Source organism: Squalius cephalus (genome assembly GCF_949319135.1).
Source record: "Squalius cephalus genome assembly, chromosome: 20".
Classification (NCBI taxonomy): domain Eukaryota; kingdom Metazoa; phylum Chordata; class Actinopteri; order Cypriniformes; family Leuciscidae; genus Squalius; species Squalius cephalus.
This window is the reverse complement of record NC_137141.1, coordinates 21923500-21936107: the sequence shown is the minus strand read 5'-3', so window position 1 is coordinate 21936107 and position 12608 is coordinate 21923500. Positions and strand designations below refer to the sequence as shown.

General features: G+C 39.3%; 1 protein-coding gene across 1 annotated transcript; it reads left to right on the top strand.

The window, feature by feature from the left end:
• The first annotated feature begins 400 nt into the window (after window positions 1–400).
• Window positions 401–10736, top strand: calm1a (calmodulin 1a). Its single transcript, XM_079852868.1, has 6 exons — window positions 401–536; window positions 6126–6156; window positions 6364–6507; window positions 8796–8902; window positions 9295–9430; window positions 9692–10736. The coding sequence occupies exons 1-6, from the start codon at window positions 534–536 to the stop codon at window positions 9718–9720; spliced, it is 450 nt and encodes a 149-aa protein (XP_079708994.1). The 5' UTR covers window positions 401–533; the 3' UTR covers window positions 9721–10736.
• Window positions 10737–12608: the final 1872 nt, after the last annotated feature.

The window sequence follows — 12608 nt, the reverse complement described above, 5'->3', positions numbered from 1 at the left end:
TGTATGTGAACCTTTGTGAGTGAGATGAATATTTCTTTCCCGCAGTGTTCATATTACTTATTATAGGCTAGGCTACTACATACAATAACAGTGTTAGGCCTATACATGCAGAAGAATGTAAATATGCTGTTTGTTTTCTTGTAACAGTGCTGAAACTCCCATGACATTTTCATATAGACCAACCAGAAAATGTCAGATTTCATGTACTTAAATACCGGTATATATAATACATTTCTCCAAATAGAATTATTGCATTTCACAAGAAGACTTTTTTTCTTATACCGTAACTAAACACTTTCCCTTCTCGGGACTGAGGTGGTTATGATAATTAGATGGGCGGGGCTTGTGACTGCACTATGCGGAAGTGAGTGATAGGGGTCCGTACGGCGGAGGAATACACCGATGTATATAGAACCGGATCACCTTCAATACTCAGCGAGCGACAGTCGCACGGTGGAGCTTTCAACTGAGAGCGGAGCATCGCTGCAGTCTAGTGTAGATTTACAAACCTAGCCTACTCTCCAACCTCAGATATGGTACGTATAGGCTTTTGTCATACACTACTCGTTTATGAAACGGTGTTAATCTTTCATGTATTTAACGGTTTGCGATTAATATGCAGATACGACTAACCACCTGCTTGCTTGCCACTGCTGCGTTTTGCGCTCGTGCAACAGCAAATTTAATTTCATATGCATTAGAATTATGTTCTGTATTTCAATGCACTTCGCAAGAAATGGTGGCGTCCGTTTATTATTTTTGAACGTGTTGCAGTGTTATTGATGTCATAGTGCGGCAGGAAATGTGACATATGCGTTTTATTATGGTGTGATGTGCTAGACTGCAGCAGACATATGATCAGTGCTCATCTCCTATTAAATAAAAACACATTGTGTTTTGCCTTCATATTTGGCGTGTATGAGACAATATTTGTTTTGCTTTTGCAAATGATTTTTGCTATAGACATAATTGACAGCGCGTGGACAAATCAGGCCAGTCTTAATAGAGAGCATGGAAAGACCTTAAAGGATTAATTCTCCTAAAAAATGTAAATTAAATCATCATTTACTCGCCCTTATGTCGTTACAATGCAAACCCGTATGACTTTATTTCTTACCTGTAGCACAAAAGAAGATGTTAGAATGACTGCCTCCGTGGCCATTCACTTTCATTATGTTGAAAAAGATGCAATGAAAGTGAACGGTGACTGGGGCTGTCAACATCTCCTATTGTGTTCCACAGAAGGAGAGAAGTCATCATAAATGATTGCAAAAGTTCAATATTTGGTTGAAATATTTCTTTAAATGTTCAGTGTAATGAAATGAATGAGATCTATTTAGCAGTTGTCGTGCGAGGTGTGTTGGCTGTAGATGGTCATAGTTTCATTTTTTAAGATAAGGCATTATGACATGCATATGTGACCTTGTTATTTATCTCAACTCCTTTTTTATTGAGCTTTTTATTATTAAAGTTTGCATAACTTTCAGATCTGTCAAAATAAGCAGGGTTAGAATTGCACATTGGCTTTATTCATTGGTTTAGGTTGGCAGAACTTGGCACAAACGTATTTGATTCATTTTGTGCTGTATTAACTTGTTAATGCAACAGGTCTTTTTGTTATCTGTGCTCTTGACTTTTTGTACACTGTATTTTTTTTCTCATAAGAGCTCGAAATGGAGCGCATAAATCATATGGCTGTATACCAAATGAGAAATAAACAAACCTTTGTTCAAATGGTGCATTTTAGCTCAAGAAAGCAAACATTGTTCGTGAAGCATGGAAAGAATGTCCCGAGTGAGTTCAACAAAAGTCAATACTGACTCAATGAGTCCATACAAACGTTTCTGTTTCAGCTTCTCCACAGCATGCTGCCAGAAGGCTCAGTGTTTAAAAAAAAAAAAAAAAAAAAAATTCTGGGTGATGTTTGGTGAGAATTGTCTCAGTTCTTTGATGAACTATGATTGGTTAGTTGCTGAGAGGTGTCTGAGGTATCTGTTTCCTCCCTGGTTGCGTCTTCAGGATCTTTCTGACCCTGTTGCAGCTCTAATTTCATTGTGCTGCCTGTGCATGCAACTGTGCCATTCGATTCATTGGGTACTTGTGGGGAAAATAATCATGTTTTTTTTTGTTTTTTTTCACCCATCATGTAAAACATTCTAGCAACAGTCCGTGCTTCTTTATATTCTTTGGGGTGTACCTCTGAAATGACAGTCATGCTGAACTGCTTGAATGTTAGAACAATAACTGCAGTCTTTTACTGTGTATATAAGAGCTCACCAGCTGTCCAGTGTTCAGTACTGGATTAAAACTCTAACTCGCTTATCCTAAAGAATTTATTGGGAAACCTTGTAACTAAAATTGACAGATTAGCCTTAAAAGTATGGTTAATTCAGGGCTCGCTGTCTTTACGGCACTCAGTTGGTGTGGCTCATAAGGAAGCCGCCTTCACAGTTGTGGTCGTGAGTTTATATTAAGCCATCTTCCTGTCTTGTGTGTGAAGTTGTGGAAATATTGGTATTTGTTTTGTGCATAAAGGCAGTTACTGGAACTAGACTCGGTAGAGCATCAGTGTGGCGGCGTGATGGTTCAGGGCCTCAGGGACTCCCATTTACATGGTGTGAAAGTGGCAATACCACACTCATTATCGTACACTGGGCGTCCTGAGCGCCAGGCCAGCCTTTTCTCAGCTGCTCCTGCCGCTTGGCGGCTCATAAATCAAGGCCAGATTCCAGGCAACGTAGCGCAGCGTTTCAGATCCAGGCCAAATTCCTGGCAGTGGTGTGCAATGTTTGAAGCCTTGCTGGATGGCAAATAGCCTGGAAGGTTTCCAATTGAGGTGCAGGATCTTGTTCTCCCCTCCCATCAGCTTGAGAGAAGAAATTATCCTTTATGGGCAGGGCCAATGGGGAATCTGTGGATATGCATATTCTGGGGGGAAATCTGCATAAGAGTTCTACACTTTTATTGGTGGCTGAAAGCTTCAAGTTGTTGAAATGTTTATTAGATGAACACAAATGTGGATATTGTTACAGATTTCCTTATTAGTTTTGATTAAATTTGATTTGATTCGGATTAATTTGGGTATATTTAATCCTATAATGGATTATATTATACATTATAATGTCCATCAAACCAGTAACTATTTTTTAACTATTCATTAAAGTCAAAATGTAATTAAAGTTGACAATTACTACTTTTTTTTGTGTGACATTTTTTTTTCGTCTCCTGAGAAAAAAATGTTACCGCATTAAATTGTTTATTCAAAGCAATGAAATAATGATTGTTTGTAAAAGTTTAATGCAAAGAGCCAAAGCATTGATCACCGTGTACTTTTTTGCGTTTAAAACCATGAGATGCAGTGGAATGGGGAAAAAAAGCCCACAAAGTCTTGAGACGTAGGCTATTTTAAAAGTTGAACAACTTTTAACTTTACATGGCTTTCTAAACATACAGGGCTCTTGTGCGAGACGCAAGTGCAACGGTCAAAGATGTCAGTCTAGCGCATGTTTACATAGAAAAGCATGGAAAAGCAGCGCAGGAAAAAAGTTCTGGGTGAACGACTTATTATGGTTTTGACGTAGCCAAGATCTTCGCTGCATTGAGCTTCTCTATTTCTGCAATGTTTTGAATGAACAACGCAGCAGTGCCACATTTAGTGGGTACAATTGGGTAGGCTGACAAAAACATTAAAACACAAAAACAGCTTGCATCATCGCATCTCATGTGCCATTGAGAAGGCTTTCTGACGCACCTAAAATTCGAATGCACTGTTTTTGCATTTGACCGTGGAAACAATCGCAGCAATTACCAAACAAGAAAAGTCCAGTCAATTTCCGATGGACAAAATCAAGTTCAACCCTACATTATTTTCTCACTTAACAAGCCATATTACTCTGATAAATACGTTACGATACGAATAACAGACGATTAAATTTTTTTGCTTCATGTTGACTTTTAAAGGAATTGCCTCATAAGATTAATTAAAGCTAGCAGAGCTTTTTTTTGCCGAGCTTTGCGGGAATACTGTTGGTGCAACCAAGGATAGAGAGAAGTCATAACTCTTGCACATATCACAACTTTTGACATCAAAGTTTGTTGATGGTATTTTTTTATTCAGAAACTTGATTTTCCTGTGAAAATGATAGACTTCTCTGGTGACATGCGGGACTTCTTCAATCAGTTCATCCTCATAAACCCCAGCCCTTTCTTACAATTGACCCCAAGCTCACATTCAGATCAACAACCAATGAACCCTAAGCAACATTTTTCTTTTTTCAATCATTTTCAACCCTAATGTAAGTCACAATATAGAAGAAAAGTTACATCCGTTACATTGCGACTTTACTAGCCAAGGTTTTAAGGGTAAAGGATGTATGTTCATATTTAGGTTACATTTCAAGGGAGTTAAGGACAGCACACTAATTGGAACAACATGTGCCGAGATCCCTTGCACAACAGCATAGTCATAATAGGGCAGGAAGAGACCTTTGTAACTCTCCAGGTCATAGTTTGTCCCTACCTTAATTTGAAGGATCCTTAACCCTCAGGCTAACAGGACCCTTAGGGAGAGACGGGGTGAGAAAAATGCATTTGATCACAAGCACATTGAGACGGGTGAGATAATGCATTCACGCAGGGAAAGGGAAAACCTGCCATTGTGTTCACAGACGAAGAGGTGTTGGCACAATTAGCAGAGATGTGATGCCACTCAGATGGTCAAAGAGATATAAATGTAAACCTACAGCTGGCTGTGTAAACTGAGATGACCACAGGAGCAGGTAAAGTGACGAGCCGTTTGATTTTGACAGACAGGCCTTAATACCCTTCTTTGATTTAGCTGTCACTCTGTGTACCTGCCGGTCTATCTCAGAATACTTTGCTTGAGTAACCCGATGGGACGTCCATTTGACTAATCTCAAATAATGTAAATGATCCCCGACCCTCGGCTTTGTAACCGTAGTGAGCTGCTGACATTAAGCTTCTCAAAAAACGGCCCAATATCTTGCTGTACGATACCCAATGCGGCCCAGGAGGTTGGTACAATAACATCGGCCTCAAGGGTCAGGTGATCTCTCTCGGGGTCCGTTGTTCTTCAGCCTGATCAGCCAGAGTCACCGCTAAATGCTTCAGGTAACGTCTGCTCAAAGAGACAAGAATGCCTCCAAAGAGACCCATCCTCTACTCTGAGAAGAACTCTGTGTCGTTATCCATGGTCTACGATCTCCTTGACCAGCAGCAGTTCTTTTATAAAGAGCTGATCGAGCTACAGGAGAGAAACTACAAGTCATTCATGCATATGCTGGTGGACTCCACCAACAGCCGCATTGACAGCGTGGTGCGAGATGTACAGGATTTGAAGAACTGTCTGCAGCAGTGCAGGACTGAGTTAGGGGATGTCAGACGCCAGGGCACACAAAACGCCAAGCGGGCCGAGTGTCTGGCAGAAGGACTGGTGATGGTTCGAGGAGTGGTGGAAGGCCTGACCTCATTGAAAAGCCCTAACGTTGAGGTCAAACCCAGGAAAGCACCAGTAAAAATGGACAGGCAAGATGTAAAGACCACTGATGGCTGGAAAAACGAACCCAAAGCAAAGAGGCTGGTGGCTGACCTGACCGATATTCAGTTTGATGGCATAAAGGTTGCATTAGCATTAAGACACTTTTTTTTTTTTTTTGTCTCTGAATACATTTAACTGTTTTTGTTGTGGCCTTTAAGGAGATTTATATTCACCATTAGTTTTTGAATTGGTGGTCAAAGTGGTGTTTTGTCTTGTATGCTGGAATTGATTGGTAAATCTGGGACCTTGAGTTTCTAAGTGGAAGCTTTGGGTGTCAATATCAGGAAGTGATGGCAGATGAAGTAGATGGGTTTTTTTTTTAAAGAAAGCTTTATGAATAGCATTTATGGTGCTGCAGTATTTATTTCTTATTCATGTTATGGTCAAGCTCTTCTATTCCTGTTTTTTTTTATATTTTAGACTGTGGGTGTGGTTGTGGGTTTCTTGATGACAGGACATTTGTGCCTTTAGTGTTTGCTCAGTTCCACAGTAAAGTGTACAATAAAAATAAAATGAGTTGTTTATGAAATCCGTTATCTAATCACTTTTTTTTCTTCTCTATTTCCAGGCTGACCAACTCACAGAGGAGCAAATTGCTGGTAAGCCAATCCGTATGCTTGTGTTGTATACATGGCCTGAAATTACATCAGTGCCGAGGATGAAAGTCACATAGTAGCTGCTTACTATCAGCACACCTGCGCTTCATTCAGCCAGACACTTAGGGAAAATTTATCTTTCTTGTGAAAATAGTTTCAAATGGGCATATATATGAGGTTTAAATGTTGTTTTCATCCATTTCCTTACAGAGTTTAAGGAGGCTTTCTCCTTGTTTGATAAGGATGGTGACGGTACCATCACAACCAAAGAGCTGGGCACAGTGATGCGTTCGCTCGGTCAGAACCCCACGGAGGCCGAACTCCAGGACATGATCAACGAAGTGGACGCTGACGGTGAGTTGGATTCAGTTCAGACTTCAGAAATCATTGATGGATCCGATTGCAACAAACAGTAATGCTATCAGGATGTGCTATCGATGCTATTCTAAAGTCTAGATTAGGTTTTAAGTTAGAGTTAGCCTAGTATTTGTATCAGCGTAGTGTAGTCAATCAGCTGTTTGCGAGGGGGAAAAAAAGACAAAATGTACATAATTTATATATTACTTATTTATATATAAAGTGTCTAACAGCAATATCAAGTATTCAAGTAAACATCCAGATATTGTAAAAACACAAAAGATTTATTTGGCTTTATTTTAAATACAGCAGTTCTAGTGTATAGATCTGATATTGACATGCATCACAATTGTTTATATTTCACTTAAGACATTACTTAAGAATACATTCCCTTGTTATTTTATTTTAAAAATCAAACATTCTTGTCTTCTTTTCATTTTATTATTGACTCACTCATTAAACTCACTTATCCTAACACCTCTGTAAAGAGAATCTCACATATTGTTCCTGCCTCGTAATGTTGACCTTTGACCTGTATCGCTCTGTGTGCAAGCAAGCTTTCAAATTGCACCAAATATAATATGTCTGGGATGCCTCTCTTGTCACAGAGCTGATGTAATTAGTGTTCCAGTAGGCTATGGTGTCTTTTAGCACTAGTATAGCGTTTTGTTAGATCACGCAGAGCACGTTGGGTTTCTGATATACTGATTATTTGCAGATGGTATTGTGCGGTATGGAGTCGTTTTTGTAGGTCAGACAGCAGTAAAGCCCGTTGAATAACAGCAGGTAATAAAGACCTCATGGAATCCTTTACATAATCCACTTTGGCAGTGGCGGCGATGGAATCGAGAGAGTGTTTGTGAAGAGCTCCAATAAGGAGAACATGCAAAGTGAAGAAAAACACACACAAACGCAACCACGTGTGTACACCCACATTGTCAGATTACACACGCAGTGTGAGCCCTCTGGGAATGGCTGTAGTGATAATTTTCACACACGCATGCACACAGGAGGATGTCATATTTGTTCTGTGTAATGGAAATGTCTCACCTCAGCTTGGTTAAACCTCGAGGGTAGCAAAACACCCATTTCAGCCTGAAAACCCCTGAACTGTTCTTTTTCCTGCCTTGTTTAGATTCAAATTTGCAATGCACCAATATTAAAATCCAGGCCAGAAAGAGTTTATAAATGGCTGATAGTAAAATTCTGCATTATTTTGTCTAAATAAATTAAACATAAGTCTGTTTACTAAATGCTACAAGTGAATTTAAGCATCACATTATAATGTACACAACGAAAAATGAATGCTCATTTTGAGATTGCTAAAGATTACATTTAACTGTGTAGTTACATTTATTCAACTAGTGTTTTAAACATTAACTTTAAATGTGCAGTATGTAATATTGAGTGGCTGAAATGGGTACTGCAGTCCAAATTCAAAATATTGGAGAGAGTTGTTTCTTCCGCCTCTCCTCATCAGACTCAACACTCAGGCTGGTTGCCAGATTGAGGACGCGCAACAGGAGCGAGCGCAGTTGACAATAGAAAGCGCTGAGCTTTACACTGTAAGTTGATCAGCTAATGTATACGTTTGCAATGTTTTATTGACGATGCTTTTTTAGGTCAGGTAGAATCGGCGAGTTCGCTTGCTGGCTTCCGTGGCTGCAATACGCTGTGTTTTCCGTCCATCTGGCAACCTGGGGTGCCGAAATACTATTGGGTAAATTGACGGTGGACGGGATCACACAGACCAAAACAAAAACAGACGTTCTCACACGGAACACACATTTCAAAGTAGAATAACTGGTTGTTGCATTGTTTTTTGGATAAAGAAGTTTTTGAACTTAATCCTAAATCTCTGCAAACATATTATGGTATTTTTATGCCTTAGTACAGTCAAAATAATTACATACAGCACCTTTAAATGAGCGTAAGATGACAGCAAAGGTAATAGAAGTAAAAGAAAAAGATAGAAGAATGAGCATTAACAATTAAAAACTCTGATATTGATATGTTGTGCATCAATAATTGAATGTTTTATCTCACAATATAAGAATATAGTTTCCGGATACCGTGCCCGTACGGGGTTTTGTGCATCCAAGAGAGTGTTGGCTGTGGTTCAACTAGACCCAAACTCACTAAATATGTGCTATTAGACCTCATTACTCCTCATTATGCCCTGTTTACTGCCCCACTTTCTTTTCCTGCATTCTGCTTCCTGGATGCTTTATCTGAGTTTTCAAACATCTCGAACCAGATCTGATGATTTTCTCTGTTTCTTTCAGGTAATGGAACCATTGACTTTCCTGAGTTTTTGACAATGATGGCCCGGAAAATGAAAGACACGGACAGCGAGGAGGAGATCCGTGAAGCGTTCCGAGTGTTTGACAAGGTCAGTGCTTGCTGAAAACAGGGAAAGATTATGTTTTTGCTTCCATGGAAAGAGTGAGGAGGCAGGAAAAAACAAAACTTGGAAAACTAAATAACAAGCCCTTGTTCCACATAAAGCTGGTTTCAAGCGATTCATGGTGCAATCATTTCCACAGTCATGCATATTTCCTTATAGCTTTGCAGGGATATCTGATTGTCAAAAGTTTAAGAAAAATCATCATTGGCCTCTGGCTTCCATTTGTTGAATGTTACCCTTGTTGCCCGTTTTCCCTCAGCATTACGCCTTCACAATACGTCATTGCTGATTTCAAAATCGCCCACTTTGGGTTTAGTGCTTTAATATTTTTAAAAGCATGACACGGCTTACTTATTGATCTTGTCTATCTCTGTCAGGACGGGAACGGCTACATCAGCGCAGCAGAGCTTCGCCACGTCATGACAAACCTGGGCGAGAAGCTAACGGATGAGGAGGTGGACGAAATGATCAGAGAAGCTGACATCGATGGTGACGGTCAGGTCAATTACGAAGGTACTACGCAGCTGTGTGCTTTCCTGATTATCTGGAAAGGGTCACCGTTTTATGCAGATTAAATATTACTTTTATGAATTGCCAATTCAATTACAATAATGTAGTTTGGATTTGGATAACGCAAGATTATTTGCGTGTATATTAAAAAAATGGAGATTAATTTAAAGGAGCAGTCTGGAACCTAGTAGGTTTTGTGCTTTGAGTTGTTGTTGTGGTCTTATGAGTGTCATGTCTGATGTCCACTTCTCTTTCTGTCCACAGAATTTGTACAAATGATGACGGCAAAGTGAAGCTCTTCTGTTCTCTCCTGACCTCTTTAGAAGACAAAAAAAATCAGTCAAATGTTTTACTTACCTCTTACGCAAAAATATTCATTTATTCATACTGTTTCTGTATAGAAAAAACTGAATGTTAAAAAACAAAAATGTCCATATATAGAAAAAATATATGAAAAAAAAATAAATAAACCAAAAAAAATGACATAAACAAACATAAATTACCTGCATGTACTGGTTAGTGGTCCTGTTCCCAAAGAACTGCTTAGACATCTACAAAAAGATCAATCAATTAATCCTGATATCAAACCTTCAGAAACTAAAGTAAAAGCATCTGGTGAACTGCTTAACTGGTTCCATTTGCTAGTGGCGATGTTTGGGCTGGCCAATCGTCTTCTACTTCCTGTTTCTGTTCTACATGCATGCAGCTTGAGTCTGGAGCCGCTATTGGGGCGGAAACCTCAGCGATGTCTGTCGGAGTGTTCAGGGGGTGAATTTAAAAGAGGGTTTAATATTGTTTGGGGGAGGTGGGATTGGGTGGCGGGCGGGTTTTCAGAATCTGCATAGAGGACGAATGAATGGGACCTTTGCAGTTTGCTTCAATAACTAAATAAAGAGATATTTTTAAGAAAAATGAGCAGTTAAGAGATTTTAAACTATGTTTGGCATGTCAAGATATTTGGAGTTTTGTTTCTTTGTGCATTGTGCCCGATAGTAGGGGCGTTTAGTGGGAGGGACTGGCTTTGGAGTTTCAGGGCGTGACCTTTCACCTTACGTGGAAGCGTTTTTGGGGTAAGGGCAATGGTGACTGTACCATAAATGTTTTATCTTTAGTTTTTCTCTGGGCTCTGACTGTGAGCGTGTTGATTACTCTGGAGAGTGCAAAAGAGGGCTTTGGCTGCCAGGGGTTTGTTTCGACTGCCCACCTTCAGTTCTGTTTATGTTCATTCCAAGTTGTATATGCTTGTCTTTTGATTTTATTATTATTTTTTTTTCTTTTCTTTTTTTCAATAAAAGAACATGAACTCGAAGCTCTCAACCTTGTTTGTCCTTTTTGTCATCCTCTATTGAAACAAACATTTAGGGAAGCTTTTGCAGCCAGCCTACAGAAATTGCCATGGCAACCGCTCTCTTTTTCTGTATGTCTCAGTATATATGTGTCATGTTGCATGAGCACTGATCTATCCAAGCGCAGGCTTGAGCGCGTCTGTCTTTGGGGATTTTAGGGGTTGCCTGGCAACCTGGATCTATGGCTCTGGTGGATGAGGGAGATATCAAAAACCATGTGGGAGCTGGAGAAGAGACTCTGGAGAGATGGTGTGTGTGTGTGTGTGTGAGGCTACAGCTGATTAGATCCACCTCCTGTAGTCAGGCAGAGTTTATCCCTGCTGCAGATCTACAGTATGTTCCTTCATTATTGGAATTATTCATTTGCATTTTTCCAATCGAAGCTTTACCCTCATCATTCGCATCAGATGTATCGTGAGTGTTTTTTGCACACAATTTTCAGACTCTCTCTTAATTTACAGCTATTTAAAGACTGAGCTCAGTGACAGTGTGCTCGGGTGGGTTGGGGGGGGGGATGATTGTGCGTCTACTATGTGCTCAGCAGTGAGAAACAGGATACAGTGACAGGCGTGTGGGAGGAGAGAGAGAGTGCTAACAGCCCACGTCTCTCTGCCCCTCTGACTTATGAGCTGCACGTGGCTAAGCGTGTGTGTGTGTGTGTGTGTATTAAATACATTTCTTAAACCAAGAAGAATAATCAGAGAATGGCTAAAGACTTCAGAAAATGATCGGCTGATATATGTAGAAAATGCTCCTGGTCCCTTCGGTGCCTCTCAGATATGGCAGAATGTCTTTTTGTCATTTGGTTACAGGCGCTGGTTGGTCACACTCCCTCTGTCCTCTGCAGGATTTATGGGAAGAATCTCTGAGCAAAAACAGCCAAAATGTCCCACATAAACAGAGAATGTTTAACACAGCTCAGTGCACCACACAACGATAAAACACACACATGTAGGGGGTCCAAAAGTCTGAGACCACATTTAAAAATATGGGATTTTACTTTAGAAACCCTTTAAATAGTTTGTTTTCAATATAAAATATTTAATATCTTTTATATTAATATTCTTAAGAATATATTAAATATTCTACACAATCTCACAAATGAAAAGTAAATTTTTCTAATAAACTTCTCTTTCCAATTGATGCTGATTATATAATTTGTAAGAACAAAGTACTAAGTACTGAGTAACTGCATGTACTTACTATGGTGTTACAGTTAGGGTTTGGTTTAGGGTTAGTTACTTGTAATTATGCATAATTTACTGTTTTTACTATAGTAAGTACATGTAGTAAAGTGTAACTAAACTGTCACCCTAAAATAAAGTGTTACCGAAATGTTTTTATATTAAATTAGAAACACTCAAAAGATAAGCTTATTCCCTAGTGGTCTCTGGCTTATTTTGCATTTTCTTATTTTGCATAATCTAACCAATTTTGGGGGATTTTTGATTGATTTAGTGTAATAGTCAACTCTCAAATCTTGGTATTTCAATTTAATAATGAGTTAAAAAGGAGATTGCAGCTGATGTTACTTCTGGTCTATTCATCCATTACATAATAGGTCAAACTGAGTGCATTGTATTGTGGGATACAGTATTACACACAATGCCAAAGTCATTCAAGTATTTAATGCATAAAGAAATTTGAATACTGCCTATGTAATCCATGTATGTGCAATTCTGAACATAATCACGGACACAAAACATTTGTAAAGAGCTTTTTAGTGGTGTAAACATCTGAAATGTAATACTCAAACACATTGATTCATTTGCCTTCAGAAACGCAAGTGAGCTTCAGTGTCTTTCTGTGACCTCAACTGAGCACAGACAGCGAGA

Bases quoted from the DNA above. Each gene is read 5' to 3' on its own strand.
- calm1a (XM_079852868.1), top strand. The intron at 6,157-6,363 runs GTAAGCCAATCC...ATTTCCTTACAG, and splicing joins CACAGAGGAGCAAATTGCTG to AGTTTAAGGAGGCTTTCTCC. The intron at 6,508-8,795 runs GTGAGTTGGATT...TGTTTCTTTCAG, and splicing joins CAACGAAGTGGACGCTGACG to GTAATGGAACCATTGACTTT.